The sequence below is a fragment of the Ambystoma mexicanum genome, chromosome 3p (genome assembly GCF_040938575.1).
Source record: "Ambystoma mexicanum isolate Mex_15411 chromosome 3p, UKY_AmexF1_1, whole genome shotgun sequence".
NCBI classification, from domain to species: domain Eukaryota; kingdom Metazoa; phylum Chordata; class Amphibia; order Caudata; family Ambystomatidae; genus Ambystoma; species Ambystoma mexicanum.
The window spans coordinates 361,126,200-361,151,937 of record NC_090925.1 but is presented as its reverse complement, the minus strand read 5'-3'; the positions used below and the strand labels follow the sequence as shown (position 1 = coordinate 361,151,937).

Genomic DNA, 25,738 nt, shown 5'->3' with positions numbered 1-25,738 from the left:
GGCCAGTCCCGTCATCACTGCCGTCGTCATCCGTCACTGTGTCGTCCCTCGGGATCGGCGAAGGCGACAAAGGCTGAGAAGGCCGTGAGGGCTGAAGGGGCACTGGATGAATTCTCCTCCTCTTGTTCGGAGGCCTTCCTGACGGACCCGGTACAGCTGGGTCGTCCGTCGGGGGTAGAGGCAGTCTCGTCCTTATCTCAGTGCATAAGGCTTGGATTGCCGTCAAAATGGCCACTGAGTTGTCCCGAGGCTCGGGTTGCGACAGGCGTGCCGGGAGCGACGGTTGTTCCTCCACGGGAACCTCGTCGTTGCCACCCTCGCTCTCGTCGTCCCCCTCCTCGGGATTCCTCCTGTGGGGCTGGGCCTCTTCCAAATTCTCGGTCAGTTCCCCCCCCCCCCCTTTTTCCACGGGGGTCTTCTCGATGGGCATAAAAGAGGATTCCCTCTGCGGAGGCTGGGAAACTCTGGGCCCCGAGGTCGCCTCCACTGGGATAGCCTCCACAGGCTTCGCCAGGGCCGCAGCGACTCTCTCGATAGAGGCCTTAGCCGGGTGAATCAAGGCCTTCACCACCTTGGGGGCGCTTGAGGCCTTCACCTTAGGGGGAGGGTCACCGCCTCGCTCCCCCTCGGCCGGTTCCTCTCCAGAAGCTTAGAAGGGTTCTCTGATTTTCTCTTGCCAGAGCGTTGGCTCACGGTTTATGGTGTCGGTGAAGGTGCGCCTTGCCTGGCAGCCGAGGAGCCCGACCGTTCGGCACTCCCGGTGCCCGCGGACTCGCGGTGCTTTGCCTCAGGACTTATGAGACCACTCTGACTATTTCTTCTCACCTGCTGCGCTCTTGCCTTCCAGCCAGTTGGAGAAACTGGTCCGGTGATCCCTCATCGTCCAATCTGACATGTTAAAGCAAAACGCACAGTCCATTTCTCCACGTGCGTTTTCGTGGAGGCAGTGAAGGTACTTCGATTGCTCGTCCTCCTTGATTTTGTAGATTGCATCCAGGGCAGATCCTGAACAGTTTGCCGGGAGTCGAGCTTCCCTTCTCCTGGGCCATGTTCTTCTCGTCCACGAGGTAGGCCTCAGAAACTTCTGGAATCCTCCAAGAAGCGTAACTGGACGAAAACTACACCCTGGAGGGGCGTAGATAAATCCGAAACTGGTCCCCGTTGATCGGAAGTAGAAACGGTGGAGCTTGAGGTTCGATTAAACCAAAAAATTGGATAAAACTCTTTGAAAAAGCGCAAAACGCAGTAAAAGCTCGAGAGCTATAGCACGAGGACTCCCAACACTTGAGCGTGCAGTAAAAATCTGAGGATGGCTGCCAGGGGCGGGGCTTAGGGAGAGGGCAGTCATTGGCTGGGGACAGTATGACCCAGAGACCAGTGATTGGTTACTAAGAAAGACAGATCAGAAACTAAAATGATACTGATTTTTATCTTTACCGAGGATTCCCAGCCTGACGACGGGGAATATTCATGAGCATGTGAATCCATGCCAGACCCCATGCTGGAGAACCTTGTAAGTTAACTTTCTCCCATTCATACAAATGGAACTGTGAACGAGCCATACGCTTTAGGGAGGCAAATCTGTTTGACCCCTAACTTCCGGTGCGGCTCCTGGGACTGGCAGCCCAAAGGAAGGCCACAGGAGACCCCAAAGAAAAACTGCTCCAGAAGCGCAAAACAACCCAGTAAATAAACCATTCTTTCCCACATGTGCGGCTTCTAGGATTCGGTTCTTGTTAGGCAGAAACCTGTGCAGTTCCCTCTGGGACCACTGCAAAAGATTTCAGACTACAGGTGTTTGTCAGTAAACCCACTTGGTAGCAGTCTGTACAACACAGATTCACTTGGTAGCTGTGGCTGAGCAGTCAGACTTCCCTCAAGAAGAGTTAGGCAGTATACAGGGTATTTAAAATAGGTCAAGAGAACACAATAGAACAAGTACACACTGACCAGGGCTTGGTGTAAAAGAGATAATTATTTATTTAAAACCACATCTAGAAAAACACACAGGCACTAATAGTAAGCAATTCAAAAATATGGTCACTAAAAGATATACACTCCCTTAAAAGAATAGACAAGTCTTAAGTAAAGCCCCACTTATTTTCTGACCGCGGTGAGCGCTTAACGTAGATGGCACTCTAATAATTCGTTTTAAAAGGGGAGAGAAAAGCAGAGAATAAATTGAAACAGATCCCAACACTTTTTCACGAACACAACAAGAGAGGAAGGCAAAGTAACACCGTGAATTCAGAGTCAGTAGGCCGGATCCGCTTTAAGAGGACCAAAACTATATGTGTCCAAGGTCACACGGTTGCAGTGCACAAAAGTCTTGTAACGGTTCAAAAAGGAGTTGGACCAAAGAAAGGGACCAGTTAGAGGGTCAAGGCAGCCAGCCCAGTCCAGAAGGTTAAGGGGTTATTATTACCTTGTAGCAATCTTTAGAAAGGGAGGCCTGGCGGACACGGTACCTTAAGGTGGTGAGAACACTCCAGCAGGGGCAGTTGTTCCCGGCAGTGGATGCAAGTCGGGGCTTCGTCTGGGGGAAGAGAGGATCTCGTCGGGGAGGAAGACAGGAGTAAGTTGCACTGCCAGGGAAGAAACCAGCCGCAGAGTTTCTCACGTACAAGGAGCGGTCCGTTGATTCGCGGTTCAGTGGTAAGTGGCTATCCGGCTGCCGGGGTGCTTGGCACAGGCAGTTCGACCACAAACCGGTCTGGGGTGCAAAGAGAAAGTAAACTGGTTGTGCCCACCAGTCAGGGGAAGAAGCCTCTCCAGCTGGAAGTGGCGAGTCAGTTCCGCAGGGCTCCACCGGTGGTGTCGTCATGGTAGGTCGGCTCAGCTTCTCCCTCGTCAGATTCTCAGGTCCTGTGGCGACTTCTGAAGTTCCAGTCCCAAAAGCCCTTTTATGCAGCATACCCCCCCATTCACGCAGCCTAGCTGTCAATCAAACATGCTAAGTGGTGAGCCGGGCAGCTCACCACTGGGCCAATCACACAAGAGTGCGACTTGAGTTGCCGAGGCAACTCAGTCCAGGGTGCCTAAACCCCCCTCCCACACCCCCTGTGGTACCCAGACAGAGTGGCACCCCTTTTGGAGGCTTCTGTGGAGAAGCCCGCCAAAAAGTGGAACAAAGGCTCGACTTGGGTTGGAGTCACAGAAGAGAACACAAACGCCATTTTAGAATAGAGTCCTGGCAAAAAATACCAACCGGCGAATTAATTAAATAAACCGGCGATATGTTTGAGGCTATGAGAATTAAATAATTAAAGTTGGTAGCCTCGAACAATGGGAAAATCCCATAGGGAAATATTTGCAGTCGAATATAAAAAGTATCCACTGCCACTAGCCAAAACTTGATCAGGGGGGACGGAGACGTGCCCCCTCGACTAACAGACCCCGGGGCAATCGAATTGCCCCGACCAGTATGTCCACAATATGATGGTTTGTACTGGTTTCTGTTAATAATTTGGGAATAGTAAAGCCAATGGTGACTTTACATGCCCTGGGAGACAGTAGTCAGTCCCAGGGTATGGAGTCTATGGTGGGGTGTCACTATGACACCCCTGTGTTACTGCACGGAGGGTGCTGTGCAACACACATAGTAAAAACACATGAGACCCTATGGAGTAAAGGACCCCATAGTCCATAAAACACATTAACAGTCAAAGGAACACCATAAATCATGTCGAAGAGTGGGAGAAAAAGAGTCTCACTCTTGGCGGGAGAAAAAAACAAACTCCAGAAATCCAGCAAAGCTCCTGGGGGCTCACTAGGTTAGGAAATTCAGCCTAAAGAGAGAAATCTCCCTAACAGTTCTCTAGAACTTGAATCCTGGGCCAGAAAAGGCCCTGGTAACCCAGCAAAGAAACTAAGGGCCTTCCTATGAAATCTACCCTCAAGCCTGCATTGATTTTTAAGATGACCCAGGCAGGACAAGGACCCTGTAGAAACGTCTCCAAGAACGTTCAAGAAGGAGGGCGGCCCAAGGAGGGGCACAACCGCTGGTGGCACCTTTGGACATCGTAAGACAACTTTCAGTAGGCATTAAGAGACCTCAACCACTTTATGGACTTCAGCAGTGAGCCACAGCTAATCAGAAGATGCTAGCAGTAGACAACGACCCAGACAATGGCCCTGGTGTGGAGTGCTCAACCCAGCAGATATGGTGAGACTGCAGGTGACTTCAGGGGTCTTGGACCGACCCCAAAAGCTAACAAACCCAAACCAGAATATGCCGAAACCACCATCTAGCCAGTATTGCCTGGGAAGGTGCAAAAACGGAAGGGATGATGATGAAAAGCTCCAGCAGGTCAACATATTCACTTCCTCATTGCAGAACAGGAAACCAAGAGTTCAACAGGGGCAGGACAAAGCCCGGATATGCACATATTCCAAAGGCCAGCCAACTAAAAGGGTCTAGGGGTGAATGGTCACCCGACCAACCATATTGGTTGGTCAATAGGACTGCCACACTGCCTTAGCCACCCAAAAGGAAGTGAGCAGGACAGTCCACAGATATATACTGGCCTGAACCAGTTAGGACCAATACAGAGTCTGCCATGATGAGGCACAAAGAGCCCACACTGTTTTAACTGACATTTCGAGGCCACCTCATGGTCACCTACAACAAAAGGAAACCTTAAATAAAACAAAATGGCCGAGAGCAAAATTAAAAACAATAAAAAACACATTGGTACCCCAATGGCTACCCAAAAGGTACAATGGTCTACCAATCCAGTGAAACGGATTGGACCCTTGGCGAAGCCCAAACCCAAATATAGCTGCTAACCATGTACTCTAAAACTGTCCGTTAGGAAAGATTTCCCTTTACTGCACCTTTCCTTCCATTTTATGGACCCACAAACATTTTTCTTTTATTTCTGATCCTATCCTGTACTTTACACTCCACTGTCTTTTGCTCATCTATTATGGTGAAAATTACATGTTCTTAAGGACGTCAGTACCAGGAAACATTGTTTCCCTTAGTCTTGTTACTTTGTTACTACTTTTTTGTACCTTGTTATCACTTGTAGTAACTTATCATTGTACGATTCATTTTACAATGCAGTAGAATGGGGTACACTTGTTTTTGCTCCAGACTAACACTCAAAGGATCGTTGGTTACTCTAGGTGTGCTAAATGGACAAGCTGGTGGCAGCAGTGACCAAACATGGCCATGCAACAAGGTTTTCTCTAGTCATTTGGTCATCTTGTTTTTGGGCCTTCTTCCTGGCCTTTTAGGCCAGGAAAATCCTTATATGGACTTCTAGTGCCCAGGAACGCAGAGACTTTTAGCAGGCTACTGGAGGCCTATGTGCGCTTGATGGCAGGATGGGACTGTCTGGTCCCAATCCACAAACTGGTTTCAGTGTGTCTGAGTGTGCTGCAGGAGTGTTCCCGCCGGTGGTCCCGATTGGACCACTGCTAGGGTGTGTGTGGGGCTGGTTCTGCTATTGGGAGTTTTCCGCTATTACCTGGCTTTTTGGGTAAGAGGACCCCCTGCACCCACCCTAGAGAGATCTTGGAGTAACCCGAAGGAGCCAAGACTCCTGTCCAGCTGTGAGACCCGTGAAGAGACCAGAGACCCGCTTGAAGGAGGCCTGGCGACCAACCTCTGCTGCTGTCCTGGAGGAGCCCAGTCTTGCTGTCGATCTCCAGGACCTGCGGAGTGGAGGGAACATCCATTCCTGACGTCTGCTCAGTACCCTGCGAAGAAGAGCCTTCAGAAGTGTCCCGGGACTGCCCTGTGGCTGACCAGCTCTGACTTTTGGCTACTGTGCTGCCGACGTCGCCGTTCTGCGTTGAGGCTAAGACTTACCTCCGCGGAATTTCGGAGTCCTAGCGTCAAGGGGACCAGAGATAGGAGGGAAAGTCTGACCGCAACAAGGGAGTCCCTTTGCGTCTCTGTGCTGCGGTGGCCACCGTCTCGAGTCCAGTTCTGAGACTGGTACTACATCACGTTTCTGCATTCTTCATCCGAGAGTTCTTGCACCAGCTAAAGACGCTGACCAGAGAGCTGCTCGAACCTGCAACTTCTGCGAATCAAGGACCAAGACTGACGGTGGGAAAAATGACCATCGACCTTCTTCCATTGACCTGCCATGTCCTGTGAAGAATCGAAGTACGGGGGTGAGTAACAGTGATTCTTACCTGCACCTAAACTCCCTTTAAAAGTTTTGCTAACTTTTCTAAAATGTTTACAATACTTTGGCTTTGCCATTGCTTGCTCGCGCCGAAGGTTGGGGACACTTTGGTTAGTTAGAATAATTTGTCCACTAACCCTTGGAACTGTTCACTGGACCCCAGAGACCCTACGTTCATTTTTTCCAGCGTTACAAACTATGTCAGAACCTTTCCTGAACTTTTGTGCATAAGGCCCCAGACAACTTAAGGACTTTTGAAGTTAGGGTTGATTCTCTGTGGACTTGTAGTGCATAAACTAATCTGTATTTTCTTTTACATGGATTTGTATTATGCCCTACTCTAGTGACAGAATTTATGTAATCTATTATTAGTGTTGTGTGATACTTCTACCGGTTAGTAGACATTTTTCATAGTGTTTGGCCATAAATAAATAACTAATTTTATACATACTGCCTACGTGTAATTTATGATTTCAATTGTGTGAACTCATTGTGGACCCTTTAGAAGCTCACCACCTCTTGAGACTTAGCCTAGACCGCTCGTCACTGCTACCTTGAACTGGTTTGGGTACAGCTCCCAGTGTTGCACCTGTCACAATATAGGTTGGCCTTCTATACATCTGTCCACCAAGCCAGAGTACAGAAAATCAGTCTTAACACTGGAGTATGGTGATAAAATCACTAGGGCAAAAACGAGCAGCCGACAGTGACCCATGGTACTGATGTCTTAGGGGCAACCCAATGCCAAATAGAAGGTAAAAAGGAACATAATGGTGCTTCAAGAGAAATTCCCCTGGACATCAAAAATATCAAGGAACCAAAAAGACTGGCCGGAAGAAGCTGAATTTTGAGGTGCCCCAAAAAGTGTTCCTAGAATTTCATGAATGTGAATTCTGGCTTAACAGTGACCAAGATGTCCTCTTAGTCACCAATCTCCAATTACTAGAGCAGGTTTGCTCCATTACTTTGTTCAACTCTTGGATAAGTCCCCGAAGGCAGAAGAAAATAATCATCTGGAAGCTGTGCTTGGGTGCAGTTCTGTCCAAGACCCTTGGAGGAGACCTGCTGGAAGTTGAAACCTCATTTCGGAAGCCAACAAGGACCCCAAAGTGGTGCCTTGTTCCCATCTCTGGTGGGGCCAGCCATGTGATTGCTTATTACGCTCTGTGCAGTCAATTGTTTCCTTGGCCCTCAAAACAAGACACGGACGCAAGGACACGGAGCAAGAGTAACCAGACAGATAAACATGTCTGGAGTTACTATAACAAAACTAAAACAATGACCAAGGAAAGGAACATTGGTATCTCGAGAGATACGCCTGCCTAGCTCCTGTATCTGTGGGACCAGAAGTGCAGCAGCTCAATCACTGGGATGATTATCTTTGACAGCAGTGGTCCCAATGCTCTCTAGCAGTAGCCGACTGCTCCAGCCTTCATTTTTATTTTTCATTCTGTGGGCCTTCCTCCTATGGTTATTGAGCTATCTCCAGCCCAAGATGTTGTCTGCTGCCAAGATCTCCCCAAGCCATCAGAAAACCTCAGCACCTGCCTTCTGGAAACCAATAAATACCTAGGTGTAAAAAGACTAAACTCTCACGGAGGAAGCAGAAAAAGTGAGTCCATCGTTGATTAGTCTGGGAGCTTTGGAATACACCTTTGGCCCATTGGATAACATGGGTGTCTGTAGAGTGGCCACCGATGTAAACTGCAGAAAGTAACATAACTTACGAGAAATGTCATGGCGGATTCCCCACAGGCCCATAGGAAAGCATTGGTGCCATATTTAACAACCGAACCACCACAAATGCCAAGCACCAAGAGCAAGGCTCTTAAAAGAAGGTCAGTAATCCTTAGGACACTAATAACCTTTGAAACCCTCACTGGAGACTTCTTAAAGTGATTAACCTACTAAGTGCAGTAAAATTGCATATAAACCAACCTATTATCGCACAATAAAGTACCCGTTATTAACAAATGACCAGTACTTTGACACAATATTAATAGACCGTATTACCGTTGCCCCACTTCCAGCATAAGAGTGGTGTGGCTTGGCTGCTAGATCACTGCTACAATGATCTACAAAACATCTGAAGGATTCCACAGCTTAGCTAGATCAGGACAGTGATCTTGGAGCTTGAATGCAACCCCAAGGAGATCCCCTCCTGACACTGAGAAGACTGAGCACCAGAGAGTGGTGGCTCGGATACTGTTGCAAGCTGCCCAGGCACTTCCAAGTGAATAGTTTGGTAAGAGCATTTGAGCCACCACGTGGTGCTCTTTGCTTTGAAAGCTGAAGGAGTTTCACAGCTAAACTATTTTGTGTAAAAGGCTAAGTCCATAAATTGCCATGGCTACTTGGAGCACAGGACGCCTGAGACAGGGGAAGTCGATACCAGACCATGCAAGTGTATGTGGCAACCCAAAATGGTTTGGGGTGTCCCAACGTTTGAAAGAATGCAGGATTGTGTTTGTAAGCAGAGTTCACAATGAGTTTCCAAAGTTCTTATAAGAACGGGGAACCCACAGCTAAACATTTGTCAATTGCTAGTATGAGCACTAAGAAGCAACTAAAAAATAAACAGAACCAAGTAGATTGCTCTACAGATAGTATTCTGCCCAAGATCACAGAAATCAAAGCACTCATTTTATGGGTGCATTTCAATCTTCTTGGCAAGGTGAAGGAGCTGTCGCCAGAGCTTCCATCCCTCTAACAGGCAGGAGCAAGGGAGGACAAGACCCCTATGTTCCCAGAAGAGGCCTTTCTGCTTGCCACACACACCCATGAACAGACTGAAGCACCTGTCAATCGGAGCTAGTAACCGGTAGAGCTAGGGGCATAACCCTTTTTAAAAATAAAAAAAAATGGATTAAAACGAAGGGACAATCCTCCAAGACTGATAGTTAACAATTGCTTTGATACCAAGCTATCAATAGGTGTCAAAACATCGCGAGGCAGGGCATACAGCAGTTAAAAACAACCCTAAATTCAGAGGGTAGGCTTTTCTCCTCTAGAATCACCAGTGCCCTCTCAGTTCCACTGGAAAGCTCCTAGCAGCCCTTATTCAATGGGATGTTAACTGTGTATGGCTGTATAGCCCTTTATTTTGAACACTTTATAATACAGACTTGTTTTTTTTTTATTGTTCTTAGCTGATAAATCAACTTTACAATAATTTCCATTTTCCAAGTTTTTACACAAATTAAAATAAAAAAAATAGCGTTATTAGCAGTGTTCAAAACAACAATTTTCAGATTAGTTAACTAAAAGGTCAAACCAGTTTCCCAAGATTTCTCAGCATGTTCTTATTAAGTTTTAGTGCAATATTAACAGAGCCGATTACACTCCAAATATCACTTCCAAATAATTCTTAATTGCAATTCTGATTGCCATGCGATTAGTTGAGAAAAGTAAGTTCCATCTTTCATCATCATCAATGGTATTAAGGTATATATAATATTTAGTCCGATACAATTCTCTTTTCTCAACAACTTTGGGACACTCTAAGATAATATGTCGTAGAGTTTCTCTATGATCTTCATTTTTACAAAAACGACAAAATTCAAGTGAATTACTAAGCAATTTGCATTTAACCATTACTGCTCTAGTAGGCCATAGGTTATATCTGAAGCGTAGAAAGGCTGCGCAAAGTGCTACTGAAGGGTAACAATTCAAGTAAGGTTCACATACCTCAAATCTTTTTTCTCGAAAAGGGGTTCCCTCTAAAATCTTTATACAGGCAACATTGATCTCGTGTTTTAAATCCAGTCGTACAGATAGTTTTTTCTTAGCTCTCTCTGGATCCTCCAATAGGACATGTAGTGGAAGATCTGCCAAGGCCATTATCTTAAAAACTGCATTTTTCCATTTGATTGCAAATGCACGATTAGATTTTAAGATGTAGCAAGAGAGGGACAAGAGCAAAGTGTTTGGAGTATTTGCCAAGATGCATTTTTTCAATAGGGCACACTGGCGCCATTGATATTGATAGGCCAATCTCATAGCGTATCAACGCAATCGGTAGACATTGTGGTAGATTTAAGACTGATCTCCAGTATTTCCCCTCGAGTCTTTGTAAGATGTTATTTTCTAAGTTGAGCCATGTTTCCAAGCCATAGAGGATTACCGGGGTAGTTTTCTGGTTGAAATATGTTATAGCCGAAGATAATGAGAATTTGCCACTTGTGTAATATTTATTTATTTATTGGCATTTATAAAGCGCACAAAACAGCCATAGGGCATCGTGGCGCTGTTACAGCGAGCTGGAACTTAACATAGGTAAAAGAAACAGTTGGTTGCAGTAATATACATAGGATTTAAATACTTTGAGTGCAGTAGTAAAGACAGGAAAGCCAAGTTGTAGGAGAAAGATGCGGGTCAAACATTATGCTTTGCTATGGTTACAGTGCAGCAGCATAACTATGCAGGCTGGTTTTATACATTAGCTTAACAGTAAGGTTTTTAGGTTTTTGCGGAAGGTGGTGTATGATTTTTCATTCCTTAATGAGGTTGGCAAGGCATTCCAGTTTTTGGGTGCGAGGTGTTGGAAGCTAGACCCTCCGGCTTTGGTTCTTTTGAACGTCGGTACATAAATCTGATTGGCGCGGTGGGATCTAGTAGGTCTGTTAGAGGGATTGAGGGTGATTCTTTCCGAGAGGTAGGGTGGGGCATCTGATGAAAGACATCTGTGTGTGATGGCCATGGCTTTAAAGAGTATATGTTCCTTTACAAGTAGCCAATGGGCCTCTTTCCTTGCTTGAGAGATGTGTTCCCTTTTGGGAATGGTCAGGGCTGCCCGGAGCGCGTTTTGCGTGATTTGGAGTTTTTTTAGATTGATGAGAGGTGCCTAGGAATAGGGCATTACAGTAGTCCAATTTAGTGCCTACTGTGGCACTGGCGATGGATAGGCAGTTTTGACTGCATTGATCACCTTGGTCGTGAGCGTTGTGGAGGAGGCTATGGCGTTGACCTGGCGGGACATGGATGAGGCGTCTAGGTGGACACCTAGGGTTTTGACAGTCTTGGAGACTGATGGTGGAGTTGTCAATGTTGAAGGCTTTATATTGCGGTGGGAGTTCGAGTGTTTCGCTAGTACCTACTAGGAGGATCTCAGTTTTGTCCCCGTTTAGGCAGAGGCCGTTGGCAGCCATCCAGGTTTGGATAGCTGTGTACATTTTTGTTAGGGCTGTTGCATCTTCTTCATAGGTCCCAGTTAGTGGGAGTAGTACCGGCATGTCGTCAGTGTAGTTGGTGTACACTATGTTGCGACAGTCGAGATCTTTGAGGAACGGAAGGGTGAATATATTGTAGAGTATGGGGGCGGTGCAGGAACCCTGAGGAACGCCGCAGTGGATGATGGTAGGAGATGCCGAAGCTGTGTCTGAGAAGACCTTCATGAGTCTTCCATTTAGAAAGGAGGCCACCCAGCCGATAGCTTCTGGGGAGAAGTGAGCTTAATTTTTTAGGTGCATGCATAAGATATCATGGTTGACTAGGTCAAAGGTGGCAGACAAATCTAGTAGGAGAAGAAGTGCCGGTGTGCCTTTGTCCATGATGTTCCCAAGTGTATTTTTAAGTCGAGTAGGGCTGACTCAGTCCCGTGTCCTGGTCAGAAGCCCGACTGTCTTTTGCCTAGGATGTGGTTGGTTTCTAGATATTCCTGGATTTGCATGTAGGCAACTTTGTCCAGGATCTTGAGCAAGAATGGCAAGGTGGCGATGGGCCTATAGTTATTAGCAATTTCTGGGTCGAGAGTAGGTTTAGAAGGGAACGTACCCAAGCTTCTTTTAGACTGTCTAGAACTGTGTTGGAGTTGAAGCAGGCGTTGATGAAGGATTTGAGAAATGGGGCGAGTGTTTCAGTGCAGTCTTTGATAAGACTAGTTGGGCAGGGGTCCCCCTTTGCAGTTGGATGGTTTGATCTTGTTCATTATCTCAATGACTTCATGTTCAGTTACTTCCCTGAAATTCAACTGAGTTATGGGGGCTTCGGCGGACGGGTGCACTGTGCTGGAGGTGGGCAGGTGGTCAGTGCTGTTGGTTGATTTGATGTGTTGTGACAGATTCTTGTGATGGTCCTTAATTTTTTCTTGTAGGAGTTCAATTTTATTCAATAGGGCAGATTGTATAGAGTTACACCAACTTTGGTCTTTGACAATATCTTGTGATTTGGCAGCTGAGTTCTTTGAAAATGGCGAAGCGTTCTTTGGATTCGGAGCTAGCATTTGTAATTCTTTCATTGTAGGATGCTGACTTGGCTGTGATTATAGCTTTTTTGTATCGAGAGGTGTTTTTTTTTTATAGGAGGATAGCGTGTTCGGGGAGGGGTAGTTTTTGCCAGGCGATTAGCGCTTTTCTTTTCTGAGAACGGAGCTCTTTTAGTTCCGAGGAGAACCAGGTGTGTGAATGTTTCACAGTTTTAGCTTTTTGTTCTGTAGAGGGGCAATGATATCTATAGCAGTGCTTTTGGTGCGTTTGTAAATATCTGCTAGCACTGATGGGTCGGAGGACTTGAGATCTGTTGTGAGGGTGCTGAGGTGTGGTATGATCTTGTCTTTGGTAAGATTTTTGGCACATCGTGCCAGGGCTGGGGGAATTGGGGTAGGCTTTTTGGCCTTGGAGGCAGTGGGGATGAGGAAATGAATGAGGTGATGGTCTGACCAGGGAGCGGGGGTGATGGAGCTAATGTCAACCTCACAGTTGTGGTCGCAGCCTTTGTTGTATGTGGGTGAGATTATTTTTTGGTCAAAGCCCAATTCCTTTAGAGCTAGTGTGAGAGATTTGGCTGGTTTGTCCTTTTTGTCATTGAAACAGAGGTTGAGATCACCTAAAAGGATGCTTTTCGAGGTGATTTTTAGGTTTTCTGTAAGGCAGTGTAGGAGGTTCTCCTGGAACTCCAATAGTGGTCCAGGTGGGCGGTAAACAAGGTTGATGGTGGACTTGGGGGAGAGGGCGATTTTTATGGCAAGGGAGTCTGTGTTATCACCCAGGTTAGATGCGATTTGTCTGACCTCTAGGTGATCTTTCAAGACGAGTGCTACCCCACCTCCTACTGAGGAAAGGCGGTCTTGCCTGATGGAGTAGCCCTGTGGGATGGCAAGGTTGAGGGCGGGCCCTGCAGCGCTATGAAGCCAGGTCTTCATGATGGCTAGGATGTCGAGGTCCAGGTTGATTAGGAGTTTGTGAATTTAGTTTGAGAAATAGCTGTTAAGCGTGACTCCAGAACTTCTAAATGTGCACCATTGAGTTGTCTATTATCGATTTGCATGCCCAGTTAAGTGTACGGTGACACCACTTCAAGCTCTGAATCTTGTAATTTCCACTTGTGTCTATTCACCCTCTTTTTGGGCGCATTACAGATCATGATCTTAGTTTTTGAGATTTTAATTGTGAGCTGATTGCATGCCTTGTCGATGTATATGAAAATCAAAGAGTTTTGTAAACCAATCAGAGTTTTGGAGATTAGGATTAAATCATCGTCATATAATAACGCCGGCACTTTCTCATCCCAATACTGGCACATCAGAGTTTATATTCCAAAAAAATAAAAATAAATCGCAGGTACATCATGCAAAAAAAAGTTTAAAAGTGCCGAGGCAAGGATGCAACCTTGCCTCAGACCCCTGGCGACATGTATGGGCATGAGAGCAATCCTTCGGTATTCAATCTGACCTGCATTATGGTGTTAGTATGCAGTTCATGTATAATGTCCACAATGGTTTCAGGGCATTCTGCTTTTTGTAGCTTACTAATCAAGCGCTCTTGTGAAACAGAGTCAAAGGCGGCATGTATATCAATGTAAGCCAGATATTACAGTTTTGAGATGTAATATTGATGTTTAATATCATTTAAGACATGAGATTGATTGAGGTGCCCATTCCGGCAACAAAACCCGTCTGATGTGGGTCTCGCTTCGATTTCTGTTTGGTCCATGAGCTAAACTCTCGCAACACGAACGCTGCGAAGATTTTGCACATTACATCCAGTAATGAGATTGGTCTATAGTTTTGAGGTACAGAACGATCTCCACGTTTGTAAATAGGTACAACCACCGATCTCCAAGATTTGGGAATGCATCTATTCTCAATGATATTCGAAATGATGTTATATAAACTTATGGACCAAATATTTGGATGGGCCTTTAGCGTGGCATTGCTTTGGCCGTCGGCTCCAGGCGCTCACGCTCCACTTGATTTTCTGATGAAGTATTCAATGTGTTCTATTGGCATCTGTATTTGCCACAATGGGCATGATGTGGGTACCGTTGGTATTTTATTTGTTTCAATTGTATGATCCAGATTCTTGAAATGCTGTAGCCATTCTTGTTCAGAGACTCCATTTGTTTGGGCTGATGATTGAGTATTACCTGCAGTTTTGTTTAGCATTGGCCAGATACTGGCTGTACTCTTGGAATTTAAAGCTTTTAGCACATTTTCGCCATCACGTTGGTACCTTATGGCTTGTCCACCACTAGTCCAGTTCCTATATTAACACTTTATTGATCGTAATACAGCTGTTCTTTCTGGTTCGGGCAATAGTTGGGTTGCTTTTTTGTTGCGTCATAGTTCCACCTTCTTCATTTTTTGATAGAAGTCTACAGTGTGGGTCATTTGCAATTGTTTGATGATTAGTTTGATATTTATCTTAAATGGTGTGAGGGCCGTTGCAGATCGGCTGTCTCCATAAATCGCAAGGTTATTTAGCAAGATGTTATCTAAAAGAAATAAGCGCTGCTCATTCCATTGAAATCGTGATTTCCCATTATTGACAATTAAGTTGGATGTATAGTGTTGTCTTGCATTCATTGCACCTCCAGAGTCCCAATTCCAAGCTAGCATTAATATTTTTTGATCACTGTACATTTGGTCAACCGCCTCAAATCTACTTATGTAGATTTTGATCTACATATATAAAGTCAATTATGCTTTGTGAAGATCCTCTTGACCATGTAGCTTGTGGTGGTAGATCGCCAGGCAGTGATCCATTTGTCATAACAAAGCCTCTTTGTCATCACAGATTTCCACTTAAAAGATTTTTTCTGTGATTTGATGTTTCATCGAGACAGCGTAGGTTCAGATCTCCTGCTAAAATTATATTGGTAACTTGAGAGTCTAGAGCTACTAAGTCCAGTGTGTTTAAGATCTGGATAAAATTTGACATCATATATGCCGATAGGATTTCTGTAGAAGTTTATTAGTGCTAATACATGCTTGTATTGATGAATCCTAACGAGCTTCAGGAAATGATTTGGTTCTGCCCACGATTGCATGGTAAAGCCCGTACTTATTCTTACAGCCACCATAAGGCCAGACATAGGGCGACCCTTCACCGCAGCAATTGCGGGAAGTAACAGTATACTATGATCGCTCCATGTAGAGGTATCTAGTAACCAAGTCTCCTGGAATGCAAGTATGTCACATTCATTCAGTCGATTTTCAAGTGAGCTCGTGAGGTGGGCATGTCCGCGGGTATTCCAACTGGCAAATTTAATGTGACTTGATGTTTCGGGCTTTTGAACTTTTAACAGATCAGCAGGACCAGGTAGTCATGCCTGATAAGCTAGACCAGACAATTGTGGAACTGAGTTGTGACAGATCGGGATGTATTTTTCTATTGTAGGTTTACTTATCTTGCCTGCAGAGGTGTTCATAGGATCTTGTTGAATAATGAACCCTAAGTTAAATAATTCAACTTTAGCCATCCAAATAGCATTTGACAACAGACCTGAGGGGATGCATATTCTAACCGTCTCTGGCTCATAAACGTTGAGAAATTCCACTCGGGCTATATCAAATGTTGTGACGTCGCCGAATACTGTGGTATCTTTAAAGAAACTTAGGATGTTAGCCCGGCATAAGGTAAATTGCTTGAACGGGGCCGGGCGACACTCCATTATTACAGTGTGATGTACTATTTTAGTTCTGTTATTATCTTGTTTTGTACTTCCATCATTGCTTGTAGGCATTATTATTGTGTTTTGCTTTTTGGTGAGTTGGCTTTTTGTCACTACTGATTCATAAGTGCCTTCATTTGTTTGTTGAGAATTACAAGGCAAGGCATTTGTAGCCATTTGGTGATTACATCCGCAGTTGGTGGTCAAGGTATTTATATCTCTTTTAGGATCTGTGTCCAACTTGAACTTTGTTATTTGAAAAGGCATTTCATTGGTTTGTGAAGCCAAATATGCATCAACCGCTTCTATGATTTCTTTACTGTGTGCTTCTCTTGCCAGTGAATCATCATTATCACTGCAATTGTTGTTGGTTTGTATCCCTTTTTGTTTCAGTCTAATTGGTGCCATTTGTAAAGATGGATTATTTTGATCTGTGCCTGATGACTTTTTTGGTTCGTTATCTCGGAAATTAGTTAATCTAAAGGAGGATGATCTAGTATGATTGCACATCCATCATGGTGCAATGCCTTATTTATTTTTGTATTTGTTGATTACTGCAAGACTAGCATTTTGTTTTTTGTGCAGCAGTATTTTTCTTAATGAATTGTCTAGAGGAGTATTTGGATTCGATACCAGTAGAGTTAATATTTTTGGTTTTCTTTCTTTCGTTCACACCTATGTTTGTCATCATTTTCTCTCTTGTATTTTCAAGAGATGATTTTTTTTGGCGATCTGGTTGGAAAATATCATGTATGCGGTTTTGTAGCAATATCAGTCAAGAGTTTTCTTTAGGTGAAGCCTCAACGTAATTGGACGGATCACCTTGGCAAAGGCCGGTAACACAGAAGTTAAAGACTGTTCTGTGGGCATCGATTGTTTAGGCTCGACTTGGGCAGAAATATTCAAATTGATTGTGTCTTTTAACACCATTTGAGCTTCACTTTTCAAACATTCTCCTCTAGAAATCCAGTTCGTTATTTGTTTTATTTGAATAGATTGCAGCGTGATTTTTTAATCTAATGTTTCAAATAGACGCCCCAAACTAGTTAGCGCCACATTAATTAACGTCAAAGTGATTTCCAGCAAAGGTTGTTGTTTAATGTCCTTCTTAGAGGGAGGTAATAAAGTTGGTCTTTTTGGTGTGGGAGCAACAAATGAAATTGACACTGTGGGTGACTCACATGCTTCTTGTTGAGAGGCGGAGAACATGATAGATTTTGAGTGTTGGCAGATTCTGAAAAGCTTGCATGAATTGATAGATCAGGAGAAGAAAAGTGTGCTAAATCTATCATAGCAGGCACATCATTAGTCATGGGTGTGGAGAACTCCATACTCTCATTCACAGAAAACGATTCCTCTATTGAAATGGCAGTGTTTTCCATTTGTGGACGTTTGCATTTTTCTCCTCCAGTTCTTATATGAGGTATTGTGGGTTTAGGTCCCATTTGATCTTGCGCTCGTTTGGGATTGAACATTTCTAGATCGCTGTTGAGTGTTGGAACGTCAGGTACTGGAGCTTGAATTTCATTAGAGGTCAGTTCAGACCGCAAGTTATCAGCCATTGCATTCGCGTTGGTAATCGGCTGGAGGGTAATTTTACACGGACTGTGATTAATGCAGTACTCTCGGATGTCTGATGTAGTTGTTGACTTGGTATTTACTGGTGTTAGGGTAATTGCTTTTTTTGAAACACGTCTTACAGACAAGGGAGTTGTGATAAGTTCCTTTTGGGGTGTTTTGAGAGGCTGGCATGTCAGTTTTTAGTGTATACATCACAGTCGATTTCATGTGGCAACAGTTATTTGTGGTAATAAAATCACAAAATGTCACACAATGCTTATTTACTTCAAAAGGGAATGGATTCAAATTAACTTGCCACTTAAATCAGATGCAAGCAAATTGAAATGAAAACAAAGGAAAACAGAGTAAAATCGTTGGCAGTATTTAGTAGCAACAGCGTGCTAATTTTTTGCATATTCCAACGCAATTTTTTAAAGAAAAGGGGACCCCCTGCAGCCCCAGTCAGCCAAAGATAGCCCTTACGCAACAGCCCTTCCACAGGAAGCGCGTGCGCATGAAGCACAGAATTCCTGTTCTAAATGGTTTCTGGGAAATGAGGACGGAGACAAAGGGACTTCGAAAATGTCCAAAGTTTTCTAAAGAGTAACTGAGAGAAATGGAAATTAGCCAAATCGACAAATAGTTCAGTCTTTTAGAAAGTCTTTCTAGCACTTTTCAGACAGCATCTCCAAAAGTAACAGTTTGTAACACAAATCCGTCGACTAAGTCATAGCAGAAGCAAAGTAGAGCAGCGTTCCCAGCCGTAGACAGCCCTTACACCCTCCTTGGCAACCCTCCGGTCATTGCTCCGGTCACAAGACCATTCTTAGCTGGCTGACTGCTCCTTCCTCCTTAACCAAGCTAACCTGGAACCTTGATCTGCCTCACAAGTCATCCTCCAACATGTCCTGTTGGTGGTTTCTTTGGTCATCTGGATCCTTGCCAAATTATATGTTCAAGTCCCCTTTACTCAACGTCCCCAATTGTGGCTAGTCAAACCTAAACCAAACACCCAAACTCACCAATGCACACGCCATTCCCGGAAGGATTTCTTCGCAACCAGCACCGTGGGCGTCTGCTCCTGTGGCCCTGTTTCAATCATTGAATCCTTCTGCTGAGGTACTCTGTGTCCAAGAGTAGTGGGTTCAACCGTTTAATCCTATTGTCTGGAGTGGACCTTGTGCTCCCCCTTCCAACCAGCTCTTGCTGGCCTGCTGGTTCTTCCAATCAACAGTCAGTGACATTCTACCAAATGATTTGGTCATGCCCCAGAATTCAAACCTACTGGAAAGGAGTGTCAGACAAAATTAACTATAAAATAATTGAAGATGAACAGGAGATGGACCCCTTAATGCGTTGGTTGGGGCTGTGGGGAGATTCACCCCTTATGGCGCACAAACAGTCCCTGACCAGTCTTGCCTTGGCCAAGAGGGGTATTGCGGTGGTATGAGGAGTAGAGAATCCCTTCATTGCTCAATTGGGAAAGGTGGGTGGACAAAAGTATGTAACTAGAGAAATTGGTTTATAAGAACATGGGGGTGCCCCAGCAAGCACTTGAACGTTTAGGGGAAATGGATCATACGAAAAGAATGTCCCCGAGGCCTAAGATGGGTGTGTGTTCATGGGTGAAGATGCAGGCAGAAGAAAGGGAGGTAACCAGGTGTCTGAAGTATTGGGGATGGGTGTTGGTCCTAGGAGTGGCCAGATAGAACGGGGTGGAGAGACCTGGGGAAGGGACTGAATGCCCTTTGCTTTTTGTATCCTTTTAAAACAACCTGTTTGTTTATTAACGGTTCTTATGCTTTTGCTAATATAATAAATGCTTTTTGTTATGATTTTTTTTTTAAAGCAAAGTCTTTGCACATCATTCACCTGAGGGCTGTGGAAAAGCCTCCCTTTGAAAATGTTATACCCGCCTAGGTCTGTCTAGCCACAGTTACATTTTATTGTACTACATTTTAAACTGGAGTATTTTTCATAGTTAATAAGTAGGAGACCTGTTTGGAAATAAAGAATTGATGTCTTTCAACACTTCCTCGATCTTTAAAAATATGGTTTCCCTAACATCTAGGATTTGTTTTCAATGGAAGCTAAAGTTACGCGTCTTAGCTCCCCAAGGGATGAGTTTTCTTTCGTTTCCTCCAATATTCTTTTTGCACACCATGCTTCTGCCAATGCAATCCAATGGCAGAAAAGATTCCACACCAGCTGCTGGTCAATACCCACAAGGAAAACCTACAAGATGTGGCTTCTGATGCAAACGACTACATGACAGAGTTAGGCAAAATTTGAAATCGATTCTCTGCAAAAGGTGGGTTGGAAAGAGAAAAATATTCAAAGCACACTTCACAGTTATTCATGGCATAGATCAAAGGCACCCCAACACAGAAAGAAAAGAGTGAAAATTCACACCCTACATAGGACACAAAGGAAAAAAGGGACCCAAGAGAAAAGCGGAACACAAGGGATAAGTGTGACAGAGCAAACATGAATGGGAAGAGAACAAGGCTAAAAGCAAATAACAGTAGCTAGCCTAGCAGCAGCAATAATGAGCAAGGAGTACAAAGGCAAATGGTAAACGCTAGGCTCAAGGATAGCAGGATGGCAACTGAAAACACTAGCAAAAAGGGGTCAGGTGAGTAAAGCTACAGTAACATAACAAGGGAAAGGACACAATGTGAAGGCAGCTGCCTTGTTAGTGCAACAGGAATAACTTAAGTGAAAAAAACAGCCAAACCGCTTCTTTTGCTTGAGGGGAGGACTACTCATTTCGCACATTCTCGCCAAGAGAAGCAATACCCGCATGCCAATGCGGCACTAATGTTAAGAAACCATATTTGACAATTGCCTATTTAAATAACATCAATCCAAAATCCACATTAGTTTTGCACTTAAAAGGAGAATATAGCTGTTACTTCCTGACCTTTGTCCATAATAATCCTCGAAGAAATTCTCTTTCCACAGTTCCACCTTCTTCTCCTTCTCCATTTCCTGCCTTATTCGAGACTGCATTTCATTAGTGAACTCACCTGCCAGGAAACAAATCTAATGTCAAACATACAAGCCAAAGCAACAGGACCCAATAACTCATCTATTTCAGTTGCTAGTGATTCCATTCTCTTAATGTTTGTTCTTTCTTTCTCTCCTTCCACCCCCTTGGTAATTGCAAACCTTTAGAGTTGCATGAAAAGCATTCCTAAAAATATTGCTGTCACTTTAAAAACCTTGAGACTGGGAACCCCATACGCCAGCCAACCTACCAACAACCCCCCAGATAAGCAGCGTTACTCCCCAATATTAAGCAAATGCTCTGAAAAAAAAATTAAGCTGGCAAGCAAGTATCATTACATTTCATTATGTTATTTGTAATGCACACTATGGACCCTAAGGCATAAAGGTGCAGACAATTGAGCAAAACGAACACAAAACATAAAAACAGGTTAGAAACCAGGGGTCAAAAGCAGAAGGTGAGGGAAGTCCAGATCTGAAATTAAGAGGATAACAACGTTTTCAACTCTTTCTTAAATACAGGCAAATACCTTTGGCATCTTAATGCAGCCGGGAGCTGATTCCAGAGCTTGAGGGCCACCAGAAAGAATGGGCCATTCTCAGCTTTCGATTTTCTACTCCTAGGGAGGAACAAATAGTTCTGTCCACAAGACCTCAAAGCCGTGCCATTTACTTTGTCAATGATAGAAGCCTGCAAGTAGGATGGCATAAGGCCAAGCCTGCACTTATAGGTTATAACTAGTAACCTAAACGTAGCACGTGCCCATCGGTAGCCAATGGAGGGAGCGCCAAGCCTCCGAGACATGATCTCGGCGTGACAGACCCATCACTACTCCGACTACCCAGTTTTAAGCTATCTGAAGCCTATGAACATCATTCTTACAGAGTCCGACCAGGACACTACTACAATAGTTAATCTTAGCCCCTATTATTGCTCTGGCAATAGTTTCCGCGTTTGCCTGAGTAATAAGGGGTCTAAAATGCAATAGCAATTAAACGCAGTAAACCGAGGCGGAAACCACACTGGTTACATGGGGTCTCATGGAAAGTGACTTGTCAAGAATCACCCCCAAGATCTTTATTTTTAGAAGGGGGTAATATTATCCACCCCTAACCTAAAAGAGCTGAAAGCCCTGACCAGCTTGAGCAGGGAGGCTGGGCTGCCCACTATCATCAGTTCCGCCTTCCCTTTATTCAATGCAAGGTTGTTATAAATCATCCAATTCTCAACAAGGTCAATTCTTGTGCGTTTAGCGAGTGACAATCTGAAAGCGGGACGACACACTGAGTATCGTCAGCATAAATCGAGAACCTGACCCCTTCTAACTCTAAAACAGAGAAGAAAGGGGCAATGAATATGTTATACAAGCACGGGGACGTACTGCCCCCTGTGCTACCCCAAAGAGAACAGGGATTAGAGAGGCCTCTGCGACCTCCGAGCAGACTCTGCTATATCTATTTTCCAGAAAAGAAGCAATCCAAGAGACAGCCGAGGGAGAGAAGTTAGCAACCTCTAGCTGTCTGGAAGTCAGGATGGAGTGTTCGACTAAGTCTAATGCAGCTGACCGGTCTAAAGATATTAAGAGAGAAAGCAAACCCATATCAATCCGATCTAATAATCTAGACTTCAACTCGAGGAGAAAGGTCTCTGTACCAAAGTTTTGCCTGAATACAGATGGATGAGAATTCAAGACCGGATACAGATTAAGGTGCTCCGAAATCTGACCATATGCAACCCTATCTAGTATTTTTTTTAGCAAAAAAGGGGTATTGGAGATCGGGCGATAGTTCAGGGAGCTATCCATTGCGTTCCCTGTTTTTGTTTTTTTCAGAATAGGAGCGACCATAGTTTAAGGTCATCTGGGACCTATCCTCACGCAATGAGGTATTCCAAACATGCAGATTGCTTTTAAAAGGGAGGGAGGGCATGTTTTCATAATCAGGGAGGAGCAGGAGTACCCTCTACAGCGAGTTGGCTTAAGCTGTTCAATAACTTTCTTCAGTGCCTCTTCTGATATTGGTTGAAAATGTAATTGTGCTACAGTCGAAGTGCACATGGAGGGCTTCTGAAAACCACTATTCTCCCTCAAAGGAAACACTTTCTCCCACTCCCCCCACCTCACCCCAACATCTCTGTTCTAATGCCCAAAAGTTTTTTTGCAAACCATCCTGTATTTGCTGACACCACATAGCATCACTTAACACTAGTTGTCAGCTGGAGGTGGGACTACCACCTGCTCTTTTAGGATTTTAAACATTTCCTTTATGTTCGACTGAGCACTAGCATTTCTGATATCATGGAAGTTCCTTTTTGCTTCCATGATGGCACATTTGTAATCCTTTACAAGGTTTTTGTAAGAAATTAAGGAGGCTGGGCCCGGGGAGCCTTGTTGCCACTTATACTTCCATGTAGATTTATCCAGAACAGCAGCATCTGCAGGACATGCCACAGATGAGTAGGAACTCCATTGTGCTATCTGGTTTGACAATGCCCCAAAAGAGCTTTTAATTTGCAGAAATTACCCAACACAAAGAAAGCATGTTACAATTAGAATATCCATACTTCACAAAATTCAAACTTATTTTAACTTGCTTAAAGAAAGCTATTTTTTTCTTTCTGGAAAACGATTAAAATACCCCTAAAAATACCATCTGGAAACCTGTTCATGGAGTGCAAATACCACTTATTGCTCCTTAGGTTTCTCTGGCCCTGTACTCGTAAAGCTTCAGCACAGAATATGCGCACTGAGATTCAGTGGTAGGTGGTGAAGGTAAGGGCAAGCACACCATGGCTAAGGGGAATTGTGATATAAATAATGTATCCTTTTTTGGTTATCCTGCATTTCCTCCTTTCCAACTGTTTCGCTATCAGAATAAAAATATTTAAGCTATGCTCTGAGTGAACGCATGTGTTGACAAGGTTCAGGCAAAAAGTTGTACAGCAATTAGACCCTTTAAACATTTTTAAAATCCTTCCTAGGAGAAGCATCGAAGTAACAATACTTGCATAAAGCAGGAGAGGGTAGCCAACACGACAACCATACAGGATTACCAAATGGTCTCTGAAAAGACCCTAATGCTGCCTTTGCTCAGGTGGAATGTGCGAGAAGCCTTTAAGGCACTGGAATTCTTCCAAGCACGAGGTATGGAGTTAGGATCCACTTGTGAGAAAGTTCTCCCAGATGAGGTCTCATCCGAGGCCTAAAGATTGACCCATTTAGAGTGAAAGCCCCCTCCTGTAATGTGCGAGTGCCGTGATTAGTGGCAACTGCGGCATAATTTAGGTGGGATTCAGTTTTCTTTAGAGTGGTCTTTTGGAAAGCCCCAGCGTAAATCCTATACCAAATCAACAAGACATTGTTCCTGTGCAATATTGATTGGGATGTGGCCATATATGCTCTTGGATACTATCAGACAGAACAAACTCCGATTGAAAGGACCAGCTCTTACCCGTTTAATAATGTGTTATTTAAATAGTGCTTTCACCAAAGTGATTTACATAGAACATACTTGCATACAATATCACCCAACCGAAGTTGGTACTCGTTTATCGACCCCAGAAGGATGAAAGGCTGAGTTGGCCTTGCCGGATTCAAACCTGCAGATCTCACACGGGTTGTAGATGTGAGCGCTCAACCCACTGAGCTATCTTACGTATTTCTTAATGGGGTCTAGGATTACAGTGCGATTACACTATAGAAAAGGCCTAGAAGAATGGCCAAACAAGTGACTGGCCGCCCAATGATTGAGTGGCCGCCAAAAGTTTTCAAAAGTGTAACCATGTGATTGGGAGCAGGGTTACCTCCTTTGCCTCATTCTATCAAATAAAATAGAAGCTATGCAGCATTACCTTGTCGAACAGGACATGCCTGCCTTTACCGAACAGAGGACTCCTAGCTAATGGGTAATCATGGGTAAGCTCCGCAGGTTGGTGAATTCTTTAAAGAACTTACCACACAATCCTACCAGTTATCTATGTGTGGCAGGCATCCATGATATGATAGGTTATTTATAATGCGCTTAATACCCAGAGGTTTCTAAGCGTGGACCTGGGGATCGAACCTGTGGTGCTCCGTGTTGTCTAGCCTCCAAGGCGAGCATGTTGACCAAGCTACCAAATGTCAATCCCCTTTACCCTACTGGTTTGGGACCAGCATAGTTGCAAGCCCTTACTAGTACCCTGCGCCCAGGAAGCCCTGCAGACCTGTTCCTACGTGGACCCGATATAAAGAAGTCAATGCATAAGTCAATGAGCACACCATAAACCGAGAGAACAGAGGCAAAAGCTACAATCTGGAAGAAACTAAAATCTGGACTGAAACGGATTCACTGCATCCCAGCATTTCACACCACCACAGCAACAACAACAGCAGCAGCATCATCATCATCGTCATCGTCATGTGTTCACACCAGTTCTTGTGTGAAGTTCTTCAGCCACACTAGTGCTGTCAGTGAGCCACATGAGCCATCACTGTTTAATTTCACACCTTGCAGGGCCTAGAGTTTTCACTGGAATGTTCCGGAAACGTCAAAGACACCAAGGTTCTTACCACTCAGCTTGCTTTCTCAATGGTACTCTAGTCTTGAAATGAAATCCAATATCTCGGATTGGCATTAACATTCAGTCCTAAACTTCAAATTGCAGCAGCGGTCAGGGGGGTACAGCATCAGGTTCAGCAAACTGCTCAACCAAATGCAATCATATTTTATTTATTTAAATTTGTATAGCGCGCAAGCAGCCCAGGGGCATTGAGGCGCTGTTACTTGCATGAGCTTAGTTACAGGCATGGTATCAGAAAGAGGCATATTACAGATAGGAACAAGCAAGGTTATCATTACAGCTTATGCGGTTGGTCAATACAACTTAAGCAGTGGGTCCTATGGTTGGTATTCATGCTGCTGCGAGGGACCTTATGAGAAGAGGGTGGTTTTCAATGCTTTGCGGAAGGCTAGGAGGGAGGGCTCACTGCGGATGGTGGGAGGTAGGGCATTCCAGTGAGTGGGTGCGAGATAGGGGAAGCTGGATCCACCTGCTCTGGATCTTTTTACTAGTGGCACAGAGAGCATGTTGGTGTAGGGTGATCTTGTTGGTCTTGCAGAGGCGACGGAGTGGATTCTTTGTGAGACATAGCCATGTC

At 44.4% G+C, this 25,738-nt stretch overlaps 1 protein-coding gene across 1 annotated transcript in view; it reads right to left on the bottom strand.

Moving 5' to 3' along the window:
* Positions 1-25,738, bottom strand: part of ASXL1 (ASXL transcriptional regulator 1) — an 858,527-nt gene that overhangs the window by 151,570 nt on the left and 681,219 nt on the right. Inside the window, exon 8 of the mRNA XM_069651016.1 lies at positions 20,515-20,620. Within this exon, the coding sequence (XP_069507117.1) occupies positions 20,515-20,620 (106 nt within the window). The remainder of the gene's footprint in view (positions 1-20,514; positions 20,621-25,738) is intronic.